We start from the raw sequence: 18,699 nt of genomic DNA on the forward strand, positions 1-18,699 counted from the left end.
CCCCCCTCCTCCACCACATGCAGACTGGAGCAACCATCCATCCATCCATCTCCCACAGTCCTTCACCAGACCAGTGTCTCTCTCTGCCCTCTACAGGGAGCGGGGGATAATACAGAACACCCTTTTTTCTTTTCTTTTTTTTTTACTTTTTTCCCCTTTTTAAACTGTCATGAAGGACTCTGTTTTATTTCTGTTGTCAAAGAAAAAGATTGAATCACAAAGATTAATTTTCTCACATTCCGTATTGACTAGATTTAATTTTTCTTTTGTCTATTTTATTTGAATGGGAAATAGTTTATGTACAATGGGGGGCTTGTGGGAAGAGCTAGTCCTCTTCTCAGTTAAAAAAAGGTCTGTTGTGAAGCATCTGATTTGCACTCTGTAGTGAGAAAAAAATTAATGTAGAACGTCTTCATTTTGATGTGTGTGAGCAGCTGCTTCTGTCCAACTGTAAAATGCATTTAATTATTGTATATTCAGACGCAAAAACTAAACGCTACCCTGTTCTTCTATATTTCAACACGAGACTGCCGCTTCCATGGCCACAATCCTGAAACACTACGTTGTACCAGTCATGTCACACACACACACACACACTTCAGGGCCGTTTCTTGAAGAAAACCCAGGAGAGTATTTTACATACGAGTTACAGAAAGGTTAGATTCTTTCCAGCTAAAGTCTATGCAGGACTCTTTTCTTTTCATTTCGACAACATTTCCATGTGCTTTAAGCACTGCTCTGTGTGACCATTCCACCTCAGGAGGGACTGCAGACCTGTTCATGTTTGACTAACAAGCCCCACGCCCCTCTTTATGCTGCCGTTTGTTTCTGCTGGATATCATTTTAGGCCACTGGTATTGAGTGCAGGAGAGAGATTTTTCAAACTTGATTCTCCTCGTGTCCTGTTGAGGGTTGCTCTTCCAGTTCAGAAACAATATCACAGGACTTGTGGTATTTGAAGTTTTTATTAAAGGCTTGCGTGTATACAGGAAACCAATCATTAACTCGTTTGAACTTATATTCTTATCTAAATTACCTTAGATTGAAATTGTGCACTTAAGATCCTTGATTGTGCATTATCATGATCATAATGAATGAAACCGCGGTTTTGTTTTCCACTTAAAAATAAAGGCTTCTTGTTTGTCAAGAACGGTCTGATTGTGTCTTACATGTACGGTGACGTGCAGGAGAACACACTGCTGCACCTTTAGCCCAACCAGGAAGAGATGGAGTTCTGAGAGAAATGATCAAGTACTGAGAAGAGCAGCCAGAGGCTGTGAAGTGCATGAAACTGTAATGAATATTGCACAAAACAATGTGATTACACACTTTCCTAGAATGACTTCTCCATTTTAAAATTCAGTGTATCAGCTTTTTACATTGGCTGACTTTGCAAATTTTGCCGGGTGAAGGTGAACTCTGACCTGGGAGTCTGCAGGCCCGCGGTTGTCACAGCAACAGGAGACTCATTTAGGAATTTGTTCAGGCTTTAGTTGATAATGTCGGACCAAAATCCCAGAGATTGGAGCTAGTGTAATTTACCCTTAAAACCACCTTGTTAATAATTTGCTAGTGGACTTTCTGAACTGAAGCTTAGCTCTCATGTTAGAGGATTTCAGAGAGCTCTTGATTCAGCTGTGCTGATTTTTCTGATGTCATATTCTGGAGTTGATTATTCTGTTTATCACTAGCACCCTCTAGTGGTACACTAGAGGGTGCTAGAAGTAAAGTACATCTGATGCGAGTTACTGCCAGTCCCATAACATTAATATAGCTTGCTTTAAAACAGCTTGAAGATTGATTAAATCATTCTTTTTAGATTAAAGTAGAAACAATAAAATAGCTTTGATATGATACACTTTCTTATTAAGGCATTCATTTTCTACTTAAATTCTCCAGAACTTTAACTATTTCTGGAACTGTAATACAGTTTTTAAGATCATGGAAAATATTTAAAGCTGTACTTTATGTTCAGAACATTAATATAGCAGTAAACTCATATTTGCCATGTAAATATATAGTGGAGTAAAGGGTGTGTGTACGTGTGCATACACACCCTTAAATACTTAATTTTATTACAAATATTGATATAACGATGTAACCAGCTCTTCTTGATCATATTGTTTATGGCAGTGTCTATAGTATTCTAAAGTAATAAATACTTTACAGTGAAAATGACTGATCTGATTTCAGATGTAATTTGGTAAGGTTAGCATTCGTCTTAGTTTGTATTAAGAACATTTTGGGACAATACTCCACAGCAGGAAAAATACAGGTGTAATCAATATCTAATTGTAAGGCACTGATATTGCATACTCTCTCAGTGTAATGCTTACTAGGATACTCAAGGAGCAGCATGTAGGATTTAGTGGCATCTAGCGTTGAGGTTGCAACAAACTGAATACCCTTTCCAAGCATGTAGAGAACCTACAGTGGCCCACTGTAGAAACATGGCGGGCTCTGTGGAAGAGACATGTTTCTATGTCAATATCAAGGAGGACAAAAAAAAAGTCATAAGTTATTAGAGACAACACGTGCAGTAAAAATCTGGTCTGCATTTGGGAGCTGACCGTCATAGGCATGAATGGAGAGCTCTGGATGCTGGCAACATGGAGGGAAGCCAACAACTGTTAATCTGCACATACAACACACACTGCAATAACACAAAGCAGGTTTAGAACCAGGAAAGTTTCCCTTTAATGTTTCAGTTAACACCTGTGCTGTTCCTGCTATATGACAAGGTCATATTCCTGGGTTTCTAATGAGATTAACAATATTTGTTCCGTTTCATCTGTGCATCATGTCTTCAGACGGGCCGGAGTCGGACTGAACAGAACACGACATATACTGCCATTCAAGAGTCAACAAATGAGATGTGATAGGTATACATGTCCAAAAAGTAGTTAACGTGTAATTAAGTAAATTGTTGTTTTATAAAAATATAAACTCATGGTAGCTCAACTTTTTACATTGCAAATACAAAGACAATGTATGCAAGTCAGACAGATGCAAGCTGGGACTCTAGTAGAGCTTCAAGTCTCCAGTGACTTGATCGATCAGATCAGCTGGGCCTGGACCAATACCCAGCACAGTGCGTGATCCGGGTGCAATTTGTGTCCGTCCTGCATCCTGGATCAGGCTCACGGGAAGCCCCACCTCTTTGGCGTGGCCCAGCAGATCAATCAGGGTGTCCTCATCAGGGGCCTTCACCACCACCTTGGGCTGGCCGCAGTACTCCCACTGTTTGAGAAGCTCGGCGTTCCTGCGCTGAACCTGTTTGTAGGCTGCTACAGCAGCATGGGAGCACTGGGCCGCCACCTTCCCTTTACCCATCTTCAGGTCATTCCGGACCACCAGGATCATCTTGAACTCGCCCCCTTCTCCCATCACGCTTGCTTCACCAGTGGCGTTCCCCATCGCTGCCATCAGGCTTGTGGAGGTCGGGCCCAAGCGAGCCCGAAGGTACCAACCGAGGACGAGCCCGCAGCCCAGTCCTGCTGCTACACCCAGGCCCAGCGGAGACCACAGTGAGTCCATGTTGTTAACCTGCAGATATGAAAGCACAGATTAACTATCTACAGTGCACACCTCCAAACCTACAAAGAAATACAGCAACAGTTTATCCTCGACACTGAAACAGCAGAAGAATCACACCACAAGATCCCTATAGTAACTGTTCATATCACATCTTTCCCAGTTGTCATGGAAACGGAGATGTTCACATTTCCATTACTCGGTGCACTTAAGACTTTTCCTCCAAGTTGACTTCAAAACCAAAATTATTATTTAAGCTTTTAAAGCTAACTTTGTTTTACTTGCTGTGTGTTTCAGCTGTGACGTCACCCTTTTTGTTTTACAGCCGTTAACGTTCAGTTACTTAGCTACGCATCAGTTCCGTTCGTACAGTAGCTAGCTAGCTAGCTAAAGACGATTCTTTTAAAGTTATTTTTAACAGGGTTGATCAATTATATGGCTGTAACAACATATTGCTAGAGATTTGGATTGGTTTTGCAAATTAAGTCACATTCTTCCTTTAAGATTGGACCAAACTGTGACGTTATGCTTTCTATAAACTGACATTAATAACTTGGTGAGCTAGCTAACAAGCTCACGTTAGCTAGCTAAGTAGCGTTAACTAATGTGAAGTTAGCCTTGCTAACGTTAGCTTCGTGGCTACAAGAGAGATAACTTGCCCTAAAAACATGGCTTCAGCACAGTAACATTACATAGCACTTTGCGAACAAAGACACACATGTTCGTACATTTCATCCCCCCCGACCAGTGCTAACACGGTGGTTGCATTTCATACCTGCTGTTTGTTCTACGTGCTAGCGGTTTGAATGAAGCTTCATCATCTTTATGAGTCTCTTGGTGATGACGCCATAGCACCTCGACTTAAAAAAAAAATACAATTGGTTTTGTCCCTCCCCGATGTGAGTCGAGTACAGATTTGAGTCGCGCATGCTCAGATTTAAACGGTTTATGGCATAACTGTCACACTGAAATTAGTGAAGTCCATGAAATAATAAAAACGTCTCATTACAAACAATAACAGAAGATGGGAATCATTTCAGAAACGTTGTAGCTATCTGTGGTTGAATGGTTGCTAACGTTAGCTCCAAACACCATTCAACTGACAGCCTTTGTTGTGTTTGATGCTAACTTGTAGCTAAGCTAGCAGTGAACCAACTTGGTTAACTATGTCCAGGTTTAACGGTTTAATACGGTGGCCCTGAGGTGCAAAACACAACGGCAAATCAGAAAACACAACACAAAAAGAGAAAACACAACGACATTAACCAAAACGGAAAAGGTAGGTACCCTCGGGCGACAGGAATTGTCGCTGATTGGACAAAAGAACTGGTCCGTCCTTTGAACCGGAAAGACGGGGTTTGTTTCCATTTTTCCAAATCATGAGCGCCACAAATGACGAGGTACACGCTGCTATTAAGCAATACTTTGATGCCGGACATGAATATGACGTGATACTGGATATGCTGTCAACAGTACCTACCTTTTCCGTTTTGGTTAATGTCGTTGTGTTTTCTCTTTTTGTGTTGTGTTTTCTCTTTTTGTGTTGTGTTTTCTCTTTTGCGGTTGTGTTTTTTGATTTGCCGTTGTTTTCTGATTTGTTGTTGTGTTTTGCACCTCAGGGCCACCGTAGTTTAACCTATAGACTTTTAGTATTACGTTTTTACTGTATATATTAATATACAGTCTATGGTTTAATCTAAGCTGCTATATGTTATGTCACATTGTCGACACATTGTAAAGATAAAAAAAAATCTGTGAAAACATGCAATAATTTGGTAAAATACAGAATATGTATGTTATCATATGTATACATTGGTGCCTGGAGAAAGTAGTCCCCTCTTAAGCCACCCACCTGTGCTTCAAAACACATCATGTCATTGTTTTTTTTTTAAATGACTGATAGTAAGACAAATTACTTTATATCAGCTCCTAACTATATATATATATATATATATATATATATATATATATACATGGCGCTCATGATATATATATATATATATATATAGACATTGTATATATACTAGATATTAAACTGCTCAATACCATCTAACATCATTCATTTTTCTATATATACAGTATATGCTTGCCCATAGACGGACATTGCAGTATTTCTTAGTAATAATTGTCATTATTATAAATATTGTTTATTATATTGCATGCTTGTAATGATTTAAATGCTAAACAGTGTGTTAATATTTGTATTCTAATATGAACAGAACGAATGGTTCATACTGTTGAGGACCCCTGACACACTCCCCACCTGCCAGGCCAACACTGCCCTCCATCGGGCGGAGCATGGAGCTGCAGGCCCCTGGGACGAAAACAAGGACAGCACAAATGGAACATCATGCCATGTTTTCACAATCTCCTGCTCCTTATAATTTCAAAGAAGAATATTTGATTGTGTAGCATTTAGCAACATCACCTATAAATCCTGGTCATACAGCCATGGCGTCAGAAACAACTATTTCATTTCATATATTGTATAGATGTACTAAGCAAAGCTGTATGTGCTTTCAGTTTCCCTCTATTGGCCAAGTATGCGCAGACATACTTAAGGCATCGGTCCCAAGAAACTTAAACAGAAACACACATGCAGATAAGAAGAAGGACAACAGAGCTGAACAAGTACAAGTAAGAATAGACAGGTATGTTATGTAAGTGGTATATATGAATATTGTAAAAAATAATATAGATACAAACACCAATGGTCAAAACTAAGAATAAAATGAAATGTCTTTACACACATTTACGATACTGTGCTGCAGACAAGAGACGTTGGTTATTCTGCCCCAACATCATGTCCGCACACTCATCTGTGTCGTAAAAAATCAGTTTGAGTTGTTTGGAGCAATAAGTTTGTGTCAAAAATGATAAGATGAATATGTTTTGGAGCCAAAACAAAGTGTTAGATTGTTTTCATAGCATTTCGGTGTGACCTGCAGACAAATCTAGTGTTTTCAGACGTCCCCTGTTTGCATACAGTAGAGTTAGACTCCTCTACAGACACGAGTGAGGCCGGCAGGCTCCATGTCATCTAGTGCAGTATTCCTTATTGCACATCACATGACACAGAAGGAGCCCTGACTGGTGAAACCCAGTCTGTAGTGTGCTGTATGTGGGCTGACATGCTGCTGGAATCTGGGACAACTGTGAAGTGTCAGTTGGCAGAGAAGTAGTCTCACTTTGCCAGACCCTCTTCCACACACAGTGGAGGAGGGTCTGCCTAGTCCAAAGTAAAGACCCTTGACTGAACAGATGGATGTGTGAATCAGCGCCTATACTTTCCAAAACAAAATCTTGTAGTTATTTCTTCAGAAAATATTGCTTTAAAGGTATCATGAGCCATGATTATAATATCCCAAATGCATGGCTAAGTGGTCCGCATTTTTGTGTACTTACATGCACGCTCTTACTGGGGGAGGGGGGGATGGGGGGGCTAGAGGTCGCCCCAGAATCAAACATGTTGATGCATAAAGTGGCATCGATAATCATTTTATCATTGCATTGCAGCCCTTTGAATTGAATCATGAGGTGCCTACAGATTCCCATCTGTACGGAGGAGTGACTGGAACACTGCAGCCGAACGTTTTACTCTAGAATAGTCGTGACATCACAACCCTACGGACTTCCTGGTGGCTCATTTAAAAAGACACCGTTTCTGGGTGCATTTCTCTGGGTACTGAGCGTTTTAGTACTTTCACAGTCTTTATATAGACATGGAAATCTTACTTTTTTACATATGGGACCATTAACTGCTAAGACTTTTGAGTGGCTGTGCTTGACAGTAATGGCGTCCATGTTTTGCCCTTTAACGTAGAGTTCATAATCATTGTTGTACATAAAACTTAAGACCTTGTCCCCTTTACTCTTGCTCCTACTTCATCTTCATAATAAAGTCACTGGAATTGTTTTCATACCCAGAGAGACACTACTTCCACCAGTGGAGAGCGACCTTCCTGAGAACAATCACAAAGAAAGAGTTCCCAAATACTCACTTTGATAAACTGAGACTAAAACATGGCCACATATATACAGCTGAGGTTTTCTGTCTAGTTATGACCTGAAAAATGTGATATGAAGTCCTCAGGTGTTTTTCTTTCAATTTGGGAATTAGCTGAGCTCTCGTTGCCCTACTGCCATTCGTTCACTCCCTGTGTGAAACCCACTGAGAACTGAGAAGTCTTAGAAGTGCGCTCCAGGAAAGTGTTCCTCTTTATTTATAGGCCTTTAATTAGACTGGCTCTCCGGAGGTTCTACAAGGCAAATGATGAAATCTCCCCTACTTTCCGTGTCTCTCTTCTGTCAGCCTCCTCTCCCCTCCCCCGGCAACTTGGTATCAGTCCTCGATCCCTTACTGGCCCCCTCCATCACCACACCCTGCACTCAAGTTATGATGCAGTTCATGGGTAGCGTACATTTGCCCTACATTGCCACTGGGACTCCACCACAGGTTGCTCTTGAGCCCAGAGATGATTGGGAACTAAACAGCTGTGAACGGTGAGTTTAACCTCTCTGCATCAGCTAAAATACTGACAGCCCTGATTTGTTTTGCACTTTATGAATGTATAATCTCTCTCTCTACTGCACTGTGGTGTTGTTGTCTCTGTTTAGAACGTCGAAATTGATTGCAGCTTATTCAATGTCTCTCACCCTGAAGTATATGTGCTCTGTGTTGAGTTTCTTATTGTCCCTCGCACAAGAGTTGCTCAACAGGTCTGGGTTGTTTTGGTAGAAGCGATTGCGCAATCATGTGCTGTAGCGAGCAGTGCTGTGCTACTGGGTTTCCCATCAGCAGTGTTGTTGTTATGGAACTGCGTGCTAGGTATTGATTGTGAAAATGCCTTGATTGTTAATTAATAATCAAAGTAATTGTTGAGGTGCATGTTTCCCACAAAATTACTAGTTTTACACCAATTTTTATAAGTAGTGTTGCATACAGGATAGTACACACTATGTGTTGGACAGTGCGTTTTTCTCCTCAGTGTAAGAGGAGAAGGATGGGCGTAATACTGAGCAGCAAGGCCGAGATCCCATTGGCAAAGTGCTTCTAGTGTGAGTGTGTGTGTTTGCTCTTTGTGACACTTCAGTTGCACAAATCAGAATGTAAAGTACCCGCAGCCTCATTGTTCAGTGGTCATTCGCGTGTGTGTGTGCGTGCTGCGTGTGTGTGTGCGTGCGTGCATGATTATTCTTCAAGATAACACACAACTCCTGACCATGCTGCCTACCTAGTTGTCTTGAACCTTTTCAGGTCCTTGGCACTTCTGCAAGTTCACAGGGATTGGTAATGTCACTGCCACTGCAGAAATGATCTAAAGCTAATGGAGAAAAAAAACATTTACACAGAACCTCAGAACTTATCAATCAAATCCCTACTGGCTCTAAAGAGGCATCGTGGCATTCAGTAATATCAGTGCTGTACAGTGTCATGTTGCCTGGCAGATCAGAGAGTGTGAATGCATGGAAACCGGAGCCAGAGGCCCAGACCTAGGGTGAGTGTGCATCTGCGTGTGTGTTTGGTGTGTGCAACACTGACAAATCCACCAGATGGTAAACTGCATACCTCTGTGTCAGAGTCCCCATCTTACTGATTCCTGAGTGAGGCTCTGTAGTGAGACACTCTGCGCATGTGCTTTTATCCATGTGTATGAATGTGATCTCCTTTGAGTAAATGTTAAGAAGAAAGTAGTATAATATTCATATTTATAAGTATAAGTATGAAGTATAACTGCCATGAACATCAGGGAAGGTGGACTTGTGATTACACACAACAAAATGAACAAGACTTGCGTGTATTCCCAGTGTCACCGTGGATGCTTGCTGGTCAGATGGTGTGTAAGAGTGTGTACAGTATACAGAAATGTTTTAGTGTGGAGAGTGTTTGGGGGTGTTGTGTGCCGAGCAGTGTGCTGTATGGAGTGTGTAACGCTGTGCTAAAGGCCCGTCTTTTCTCCCAGACTCCTTTTCTGGTGAATGGGATGGCAGAGTGTGAACTACCTCAGAGGCGACTTAGAGGAACAGCAAAATGGAGCGCTGACTGGTAAAAACAACAGACCTCTAACACACAGCTGAGTAATAGATCAAACCCCAAATAAGATACATATGTATGTTATGAGTGCATCAGTAGCATAGACTGTGTAAAATAGATCAGTACCAAATGCCTTCGAAAAGATGTGAAAGCTTGTATTTGCATGATTTTTATTTAAAAAAGTAATTCCTTATAAAAATGTTAATTTCTCAAATGTTTATTTGTGTGTACTTGTAGACCCGCACAGACTCCAAGCTGTCCGTGGCTGAGAGGAAACAGAGGGACAGCGAGGAGTGTGAGACCCCGGTAGTATGGAAGAAACCTCAGCTTACCCTCCACTACTTCACTCTGGAACTGCTCATCACCTTTGAAGAGTGGCTATGGAGGTGAGACTAGAGTGGGATGCAACCTCCCCCCCAAAGCCCTTTCTCTGAAAATTTGCACCTGAGTGAGGTGTTTCATACTTTCCATATCATGAATGAATGCCTTACACCAAAACTGTTGAGGGTCAAAACTATATTGATACAAAAAGACAATGTAGTGAGAAACTTAGAAAAGATAATCAGGTACTTATTGGACTTTTTAGTGCAACATTGCAAGTTTGACTAAAATACATCCACAACAGGACATGATGTACAAGCTGTGCATGTGACAAAAAAGCTGATTAAAAGCGAAGCTGAGTTTTAATATTAAGTCCTAATGTGCTGTGTGTTTGGATACACTGGTTTGACTCACAAAACAGCATAAAAACAAGGATTTTAGTGTGTATTATTCATGCCAATGCCGCTACAGTGATGACAGCAGCTAAGCAGTGTTTTGTGACGAAGAAGATGGTTGTGAAAAAAAATCACACACTCTCTCCCTCACACACACACACACACACACACACGTATACCAAGATAGGAGGTGACCTTGATTGTCTCAGTGCTATCAACCCAGAAGGCGTTCTCCTTTATAGTTTAGTCTTCACTCAGATGCATAATGGAGCCTATTATGCAGCACAAATGATTTGCCTATCTTCACTCCCCCCTCATAATTTCTCTTCCTTACTGATAATAGAGCTGACAAGGTCTTTTCACCTCACTAACTGATGTCACCTTACCCACAAAAGCAACAGCATCAGACCAGACTAGGCCTATGTCAGAGTTCGCTTTCACGACAAATTCCCCGTGCTGCACAACATGTCTCCTTTAATGTCTCCTCCATGCTGCACAACATGTCTCCTTTAACACACCTAATGATCTTTGTTGACACAGCGGGCCTAGAAGGAGGTCAGAGTGTACTCTCAGGGAGGCCTTGTGGTTAAGAGTAAGGACAATGTGTTTACTTTCTAAACTACAAGAGGATGTGGTGAGCCGCAAGCACCACGAGCCGTGTTCTGACTATGGGAGCTGCTGCTCACCACCATTTAAAACACATGGTGTTGTAACTGCTGCAGTGGGGTAGATGCAAACACATTACGAGCGCACAGTGAAGTTTAGCCTGAATGTTGATAGAAGTGGTTTGTAATTTACAGCATATGCACAGGGCTCTGCACTTGTTTTGCTTGAGATTTAAATGGAGACAATTGGTTGTAAAACAGGGAGGATTTCAATAGGGAGATGTGAGAGATTCTTAATTGCTGCTAATTCTGCATTTAAAAATCAGGCCTATATTCAGATTCAGTGGGGGTTGCCCATTAAGGGACCAATTTAAAGACATGACCAGTATCCCAATATAATACAGTAAATATATCCTACTGAAAGCATTTCTTTATCCAGAGTTTTTTTGTGTTGACACTATGCATGTTGCTGGTGTTGTTTCATCCAGTTAACCTACATATTTTAAGATTGAAATGCTGTTTTACTCCACACATATCAGGTTCCGCCTTCCGAACTAACATCTCAGTGAAGTCACACATTTCAACATCAGGAAGTGGAAGGAGGACTGCTTTCTAGCCTGATAAATGGAGTAAAGTGACTGAACTAGTCTGCATTCTGCAGCGTCACATCCAGCAGGGCTAGTGCTTCCACCACAGGCCTAACTGTATGTCCCCTTTACCATGAGAGAGGGGGCGAGTGAAGGGGCCTTGCGGTTGAAGGGGCCTTGAAGGGGCCTTGCGGTTCAGTCGGTTCCACTGCGTTAATGCATGTCTATCTCACTTGACATGCAGTTCCGACGCCCAACACATCATTAACTTAATTAGTGACAGAGAAAAATGATGTTGGCCATTCAGACTGACATAGCAGCTTCATGGGTGTATTATAGAGACAGATATATGGATATACAGTTCTAGAGAAAGGTCTGGAAGCGCCCATTATTATTCTGCTATAGAGGTAGAAGAAAAAACGCTCGGGTTTGTATGTATTTCTCATGTCTTGGGCGCATATGTGTGCATTCTTACGGCGTAGCTAAAGCCCCGAGTCTGGCAAGATGACTACTTATCTGTCAATGGATAAATAGATAGTGGAGATAGCGGAAAGGGAGGATATAATTAGGCCATAATTACAGGCCAATGGCAGGCTTATATACGACCACACACCGTTAATATACAGTCTATGTAAACGACAGTCTACAGTCGGTGAGTTAGACTTTTTTCTTCTTCTAGTGATCAGGCTACATAGCAGCAGACATCAGTTTCAATGCTAACTCTTTTAATTAATTATTAAGAAATTCTTAAGTGTCTTAAAGGGCGAGTTTATTATTTGTTTTTTGTTGGTGTCTAGTGTGCTACATTGCTAGCTTCATTGCTTATTCTGTGCCGTTATTTCCAAACTTAGCTAGCACAGCTAACGCTGACTCACCATGAGTCTTCACATTTTTCAAACCTTGCTAGCTAGCTAGCTTACCCATAAACCATCACTGATTTTTACTAAGGCTAAGTGGGTGTTTCCATTTGAAAACCCGGAAAAGCTAAATAAATATAATATTAATGTCACCTACTCTTGACAAAGAGTGGCTAAGTGGCTTTTTAGTTTATTTTTTTGTACACATGATCGCTGTAGTGTGTTTAAACGGTTAAGCTAACACGTGCCTTTCTCAATACACTGAATGTCTGGTTAGCATGAAAGTAATGTACAAAAGCATTGTTCCATATTAACTATGGCCTGAGGCCACCAAAGTATCCCTTCTAACTTAGCTAGGTCCTGACAATGACATTGCATGTCTCAATGAGAGTAACATTAATTTACCTGTCTAAATGAAGGTTAAATCAAATTGTTTTAAAGTCAATGTAACACTTCAGGCCCGCTGCCCGCAGTTTTTTTATTTCATGACCTCTTCTTTTTTTTAATGTGTTTTATCCAAGTGGGTAATCCTCTCCTCTCTAAGCGTAGCACCTATGGCGCCATTTTAATGCCACTAAGCCATCACGCGCCGTTAGCATCCCATTGCCATTCATTTTGACCTCACTTTGACAGTGAATAACTGTACATCTGAAGGGTTTAAAGACTGTATTTGTCCGTTGTTTATTTCCAAAGGCTCTAGGGCAGACGTTGTTAGTGTTATCTAGCATGTTAGTTAGCAGTAATTAGCCTGAACCTATGTTAATGTTATCTAGCATGTTAGTTAGCAGTAATTAGCCTGAACCTATGTTAATGTTAACTAGCATGTTAGTTAGCAGTAATTAGCCTGTGCCTATGTTATCTCCTAACATATACCTACCTCTCCGTCTCTGCTGATTGGGAATGATTGAGATTTCTCTTGCACAGCTACCAGAAGACTTACAACTTTCAGACAGGTTGCTCACCTCACATCTACGTCTTCAAGGTTAGTTGGAGGCTGCTCAGTAACGCTCAGCCATCACTGGAAAAGTGCTTCTAATCTTCTATCCTTCACTGGTCTCCGACCAGAACAATGGGATCTGCTAGTCCATTTCTTTAACTGTCTATGGTTTCATCCATAGACTGTATATTAGTGGACAAAGCATCCGGTTCAACAAAGTGCCGCAAATGCGGAAGAACCTTAAACCTACTTTCTATCTGGATTCCAGTAGGGGGCGACACATGCAGGTGGAAAAGTCTGGCGAAAGGACCCACTTCTTACTCGATTTACCCTAGCAGCATCAAATGTAATTTGCAGCCAGGGTCAGTCTAGCAACTCTCTGTTGGCTTATGAGCTGGAAAAATCAAATTGTGGTCAGGCCAATCACATTGTGTATAGAGTCGTTGGGCTGGCTCAACGTAAAGACGGCAGAGTTGTGACGGTTCTGCGTGAATTCCCTGCTAATTGAAAACAAAGACGATGGCTGCTGCTGCTGCTGGCAAACCGTGATCTTTCAAATCGCCTTGGCTGCGATTCTGGAAGACTTGGAGGTTAGCTTTTCTTTGAGAAAAGAACAAAGAACTGCACTGAAGTCATTGTTAAAAAAGGAAGATGCGTTTGGAGTTTTGCCGACCGGATATGGTGAAAGTTAAACTATCAACTAGCATTGCTCTGGTTGGTTGTAGCGCTATCCTACTGCGTGCAGAGGGAATTTGAAAGACAACTGTTTATCCCGCCCCTTGGATTGAGCCCTGCCAATGGGGAGTTCCCAGACCCAACATCTTGATGTGGGTCTGGCTTTTCAGACTAAAGAAGTTGTGCAACTATAAAAATATACAGATCAGGGTACCCTTGCTGAACCCCACATTTTAAGGGAAATCTTGGGGATGTGCCATTGCTAAGTTTTATAGAGCTGTTACCATTAGTATAGTGTTTAAATTGATTACCAAAAGCCAAATTTGTTTAGGGCAATCATGATAAAGAGCCATGTATTTATAGACGTCAGAGAAAAGAATAGAACTCATCTTGAACAAAGTCTGAATAATATAAAATATCTAGCATTTTGTTGTTATATATAACATAGTAGCTTACCGGGTGAACAGTGCTAGGATAAAAGCTGACATTTGACATCGCAGGGGTCGAATGTCAGGCCCCTTCGGCTATCTCTGCTATCTACCCATTTTGCAAGGGCACTGTTGCTGCATCCGGGGTTTAGCACTATACAAGTGCTATACAACAGTTTTTTCCCCGCTATCCCAGAATGATAAACCTGTGCAGCCAGGCCCCCGATTTGCACCAGGCTTTGAAGCATTTTGAACATAGTGGCCAAACAGGGCTGGCCCGTCACATGATGCCCTCTGGCCCAAAAAGACGTTTTGTCATAGACTAAAATAACGAAGAAAGACCTTTTTAAATCAGTGGACCCTTTTTTTAACGTCAGAACCTCCCTAAAATGACTTGTTTCACATTCAGAATTGTATCCATTTGGTCCGATAACATTTAGCAGGTTCTAGAAGACTTGCACAATTGAAATATTTTATCCATATGCAAAGGGGCTCATACCCGGCCCACTGTGGTAAGGACTTAGCCTAAATTGACTGGAGAACCACTACACATAAATGTGATTTTTACCTGTGGTTTGGTGCATAATTATCTCCCAGGGCTTGTGGGTGCTAAGTGTGGAATCTCAAGTTTTTCTTCAAAAGGTTGCTGTAGAAGATAATCCACATTAATCACGTTGACTGTAGTTACTTTTTTGAAGAAATATTAACTCTGCCAACTACAGAAAATGACAACAGTATTTGGCAAATAGCCAATCAAATTGCAGTAGGGCAACAGACAATCAGCCCCACATGGCACCAGATTAAGCCATCTGCTTTCATTTCCAAAGGCTTTGGTCTCACGTATTGTTGTTTTCCTAAAGCAAGCATGGGGCTATGCCCCACATAGCAGCTCCTCTAGCCAAGCGCAATTAGAACAGAATTTTGAAATTATTATATCAAGCTACTGTTGTATACTAATTGTAAAATAAATAAATATTATTTACAATAGTTACTTATGAGTTTTAATGTCATGCATTAATCCAGAATTATATTAATTTCTAAATTAATGTAGTTACTAAGTACCCCTAAAACTACATGCTTTTCTGTTGCCAGCAGGTGGAGCTTTGTCCCACTTCCTCCTTCTACGTCTATTACCAACACAACTATTATTCTATTGAGAACATGCCACTCCTGTTGGTGAAGCCCATAGTTGTAGTAGCTTGCTTAGTTTCAAGCAGATGTCTCTATTCCACATTCTCTCTCCATCGAATATTTCCTTCAATTTCACTCATACTGCCCCTCGCTCATGATTCCTTTTTTTTTCATCTGCCTTCACACTTTATCCTCCTAACTAACCATCTTTCCCCCATCTTGTATACTATTAACCTCTGCCCCTTCGCATTTGCATCCATCATCTTCTCCTTCACCCAGGCTCTGGCAGCAAAGACAGACTGTGTTTGGCCTGCTGATCCTGCTTATCCTCCTCACCATTGTCTACTGTATTGATGGAACACACCAGAAGGTGACTGAATATTGTTATTTTGTATAGTACATCATATCCATACTGTGGGGTGTTTCCACCTGAAATCCGTACTCCTACCTTGTAAGGCTGACCTGATTTTAAAGCCTGGGAAGGTCTTAAGAGAGGGTATAATTTAATCAGTTTTTCTATGGTTGTTGCTTGCCTTATAATTCCAGAATGCAGGTTACAGTTTTCCACATTTTTACCACCAACAGTAAATAAAATACACATAGTTGAGGCTGCTGTAGCTAAGGACGTAGAGTGGCTGTCTATTCATTGAAGGGTTGCTGGTTTGATCCCTGGCTTCTCCTGTCCACAGCTGAAGTGTCTTTTGGCAAACCACTGAAGCAGCACCAGCATTTTGTCCTAACAAGGTTGAAAAGTGAAATTTAATGCAATCTCTTTACTATTTATTCAGACTCTGCATTGTGCATTGTGACATGTGTAATTAAATATAATTACAGAGCATAGTGTCCCACATAGTAAGGACAGAGCTTGGGATTTTAACAGCAGGAGTGCCTATGAGGGGGTATTTGCATGAACATCATCTCTGACAAGTGTGTGTTTGTGTGAGTGTGTCAACGTCACATTAGTTTAATTATTAACTTCCCACAAAGCCCTGTTGCACCTGCAAATCTCTTATGTCCACAGGGTAAACTACAGCGTTTTTTCCTGACATGTGCTGTAGTATTTTGAACCCCCCCCCCCCGTTTTCAATAATCACACGTAACAATCGCCCATGGCTGGCACTGCACTTCCCAGCAAAGAGAGAGGCAGTATGTGGTGTTTTTGTTTTTCTGTGTTTCCTGGGAAATGGAGTCTTCGGTCAGAGCCTCCCCCACTCCCCAATCACCTCAATCCCCTCCCTTCTTCCCGTAATCTACACACTTCATGCTTCCTCCTAAAAACTGAGTGGTAGATGAAGTGATAGTGGCAGATGAACAGGAGGAAGAGCAACATGAGAAAGAGAGAGAGAGAGAGAGAGAGAGAGAGAGAGAGAGAGAGAGAGATCAATCTTGGCTTGCTTTACTTTGCAAGTTGTGTAAGAGCTGGCTGCGACCAAAAAGAATAATGGTGCTGTTCTTCTGTCAGTGTGCTGAACACTCCTACCCTACGGCTCTCTCCTCTAAACTCAACAACCTTTGTCTCTAAAGGTCTTTCTCTCACTATCTTCCTCTCCCTCTCTTTCTCTACCACTCACTAGCCCTCTTCCACCCTTTGAAGTGCCCTCTGATTTGCACACTTTCACTCTCATACCTTCTCTGTCTCTATCCTCCCCCTTACTTGTTTTCCTCACACTCTGTGCATGTGTCTCTGCCATGTGGTTGACCGTCCCTCTTTCTGGCCTCTACAGTATGTGCTCTACATAGAGAAGAAGACGCTGTGGTGTGCCTACTGGGTCGGCCTGGGCATCCTCTCCTCGGTGGGTCTTGGCACCGGCCTGCACACCTTCCTTCTTTACCTGGTAAGAAAGTGTTTTCTATGACTCCACAATTTGTGCACTTTCACAGTGCAGTAATTCACTTGCCAGTGCATGTTAATGTCAGAGCTGAAACTCCAACACAGTGGATCATGGAAGTGCAGTGACGCAGGTCTTAAAAGGCTGTGTTGATGCTGTTGTTAGGTTGTTGCTAAGGCTTTAATAAGAGCATTATTAAAAGCTTTTGGAGGCTCCTCGTGTTTTTGCATATTCATACGTGAGTTAGTGTGGGTTTGTGAGCGTGTGCATTTCCGAGTGTGGCGGAGAAGAACAGACGCTGCGGTAGCCTCACTGTTTTGACAGGCAGTCTAGGAACAATCACACTCTCTGACCCCTCTGACTGAGTGCAAAGGGGGATAAAACATTCTCCCTCCCCCTCACTGAGTTCTTTCTCTTTCCTTTCTCCCCACACTCTTGCTCCCCACTGTGTCGCTCACTCTTGCTTTCTCTTACACTCCTTTCCCTTACTCACTCTCTTTTTTATGTCTCTCCTATGCGCACAGTCCCCCTTTTTACTCCCCCATTTCCTTCTCTCTTCCACTTTCTGTTTCCCCTCACTCTGTAACTCTGTGTTTTGAGTGTGGGGAGGTGTTGGGTCTCTTCTGCGGATCAAATCTGGGTCCCAAAACATCTGCTTGTCTTCACTGCTCTGAGTCCATCTGTCATCAGGGAGACACCACTGTCACACTTGTATGCCCTTCCCCAACTGGAAACTTTGAAGTGTGTGTCCTCCGTTCTGCTGCTTTTAAAAGCCAAACTCTGGCTCTCCCAAATGTAATTTGAGAGTGTTTTGCTACTCACCCTTAGTGGCACAGCACACTTTTTCAGAGTGTTCTAATGTAGGATGTCACCATCTAGTGAGCGTGGCTGCTACTGCAGCTTGTGGTGTCACTGGGTTCATGACAGAACTTGGTGCTCCTTGCTGGAGCTGCTGTTGCGCATTTTCTTTTCTAGAGTTTGACTGATATTGTTTTTTTAAAAGCCGATACTTGTGCACATATTTTCAGATTTAATCTACTTATACAGGATGTTTTGGGGTATATATTAGAATAAAAATATTTTCTTTTTTTATCTTGGATGTCTTTGAATATGAATAATCTCACAGCATTCTGTGTTTCCAACCAAATTGACTTCTTGTTGAGTGAAAATGCCTCTGAACCTGCATTTAGACCATTACACTGTGCTATAAGCATTAAAACAGTATAGCTTATTTATTTTACAGACTGGCAGACCTTAACCTCTTGATGGCCAACTTGTACACAGTGAAATAAAAGATGAATAAATTAAAAGAAATGTCTTTAATTGGCTGGTATTCATTTTTTTTTAATAAAAGTGTAGCCTAATA

The 18,699-nt window shown here is 41.6% G+C and overlaps 3 protein-coding genes and 1 long non-coding RNA gene across 4 annotated transcripts in view; 2 read left to right on the forward strand and 2 right to left on the reverse strand.

Annotated features, from left to right (window-relative positions):
- The window catches only part of cltca (clathrin, heavy chain a (Hc)), a 34,837-nt gene extending 34,727 nt beyond the window's left edge, over positions 1–110 (forward strand). The window contains exon 33 of the mRNA XM_032534299.1: positions 97–110. Coding sequence (XP_032390190.1) covers positions 97–110 — 14 coding nt within the window. The remainder of the gene's footprint in view (positions 1–96) is intronic.
- A 46-nt stretch (positions 111–156) lies between these two features.
- LOC116700774 (uncharacterized) lies at positions 157–18,182 on the reverse strand. The gene is made up of 3 exons (XR_004334726.1): positions 18,173–18,182; positions 4,627–4,633; positions 157–915 (listed from the first exon to the last, which is right to left on the reverse strand). It is a non-coding gene; the product is annotated as an uncharacterized LOC116700774 (long non-coding RNA).
- Positions 2,670–4,570, reverse strand: ptrh2 (peptidyl-tRNA hydrolase 2). Its single transcript, XM_032534221.1, has 2 exons — positions 4,310–4,570; positions 2,670–3,546 (listed from the first exon to the last, which is right to left on the reverse strand). The coding sequence occupies exon 2, from the start codon at positions 3,535–3,537 to the stop codon at positions 3,022–3,024; it is 516 nt and encodes a 171-aa protein (XP_032390112.1). The 5' UTR covers positions 3,538–3,546; positions 4,310–4,570; the 3' UTR covers positions 2,670–3,021.
- LOC116700772 (vacuole membrane protein 1) overlaps positions 9,442–18,699 on the forward strand; it is a 57,967-nt gene continuing 48,709 nt past the window's right edge. Inside the window, 5 exon segments of the mRNA XM_032534219.1 lie at positions 9,442–9,550; positions 9,552–9,580; positions 9,816–9,954; positions 15,784–15,874; positions 17,229–17,339. Coding sequence (XP_032390110.1) covers positions 9,519–9,550; positions 9,552–9,580; positions 9,816–9,954; positions 15,784–15,874; positions 17,229–17,339 — 402 coding nt within the window. The 5' untranslated portion in view covers positions 9,442–9,518.

This window comes from Etheostoma spectabile, chromosome 13, assembly GCF_008692095.1.
Source record: "Etheostoma spectabile isolate EspeVRDwgs_2016 chromosome 13, UIUC_Espe_1.0, whole genome shotgun sequence".
NCBI classification, from domain to species: Eukaryota; Metazoa; Chordata; class Actinopteri; order Perciformes; family Percidae; genus Etheostoma; species Etheostoma spectabile.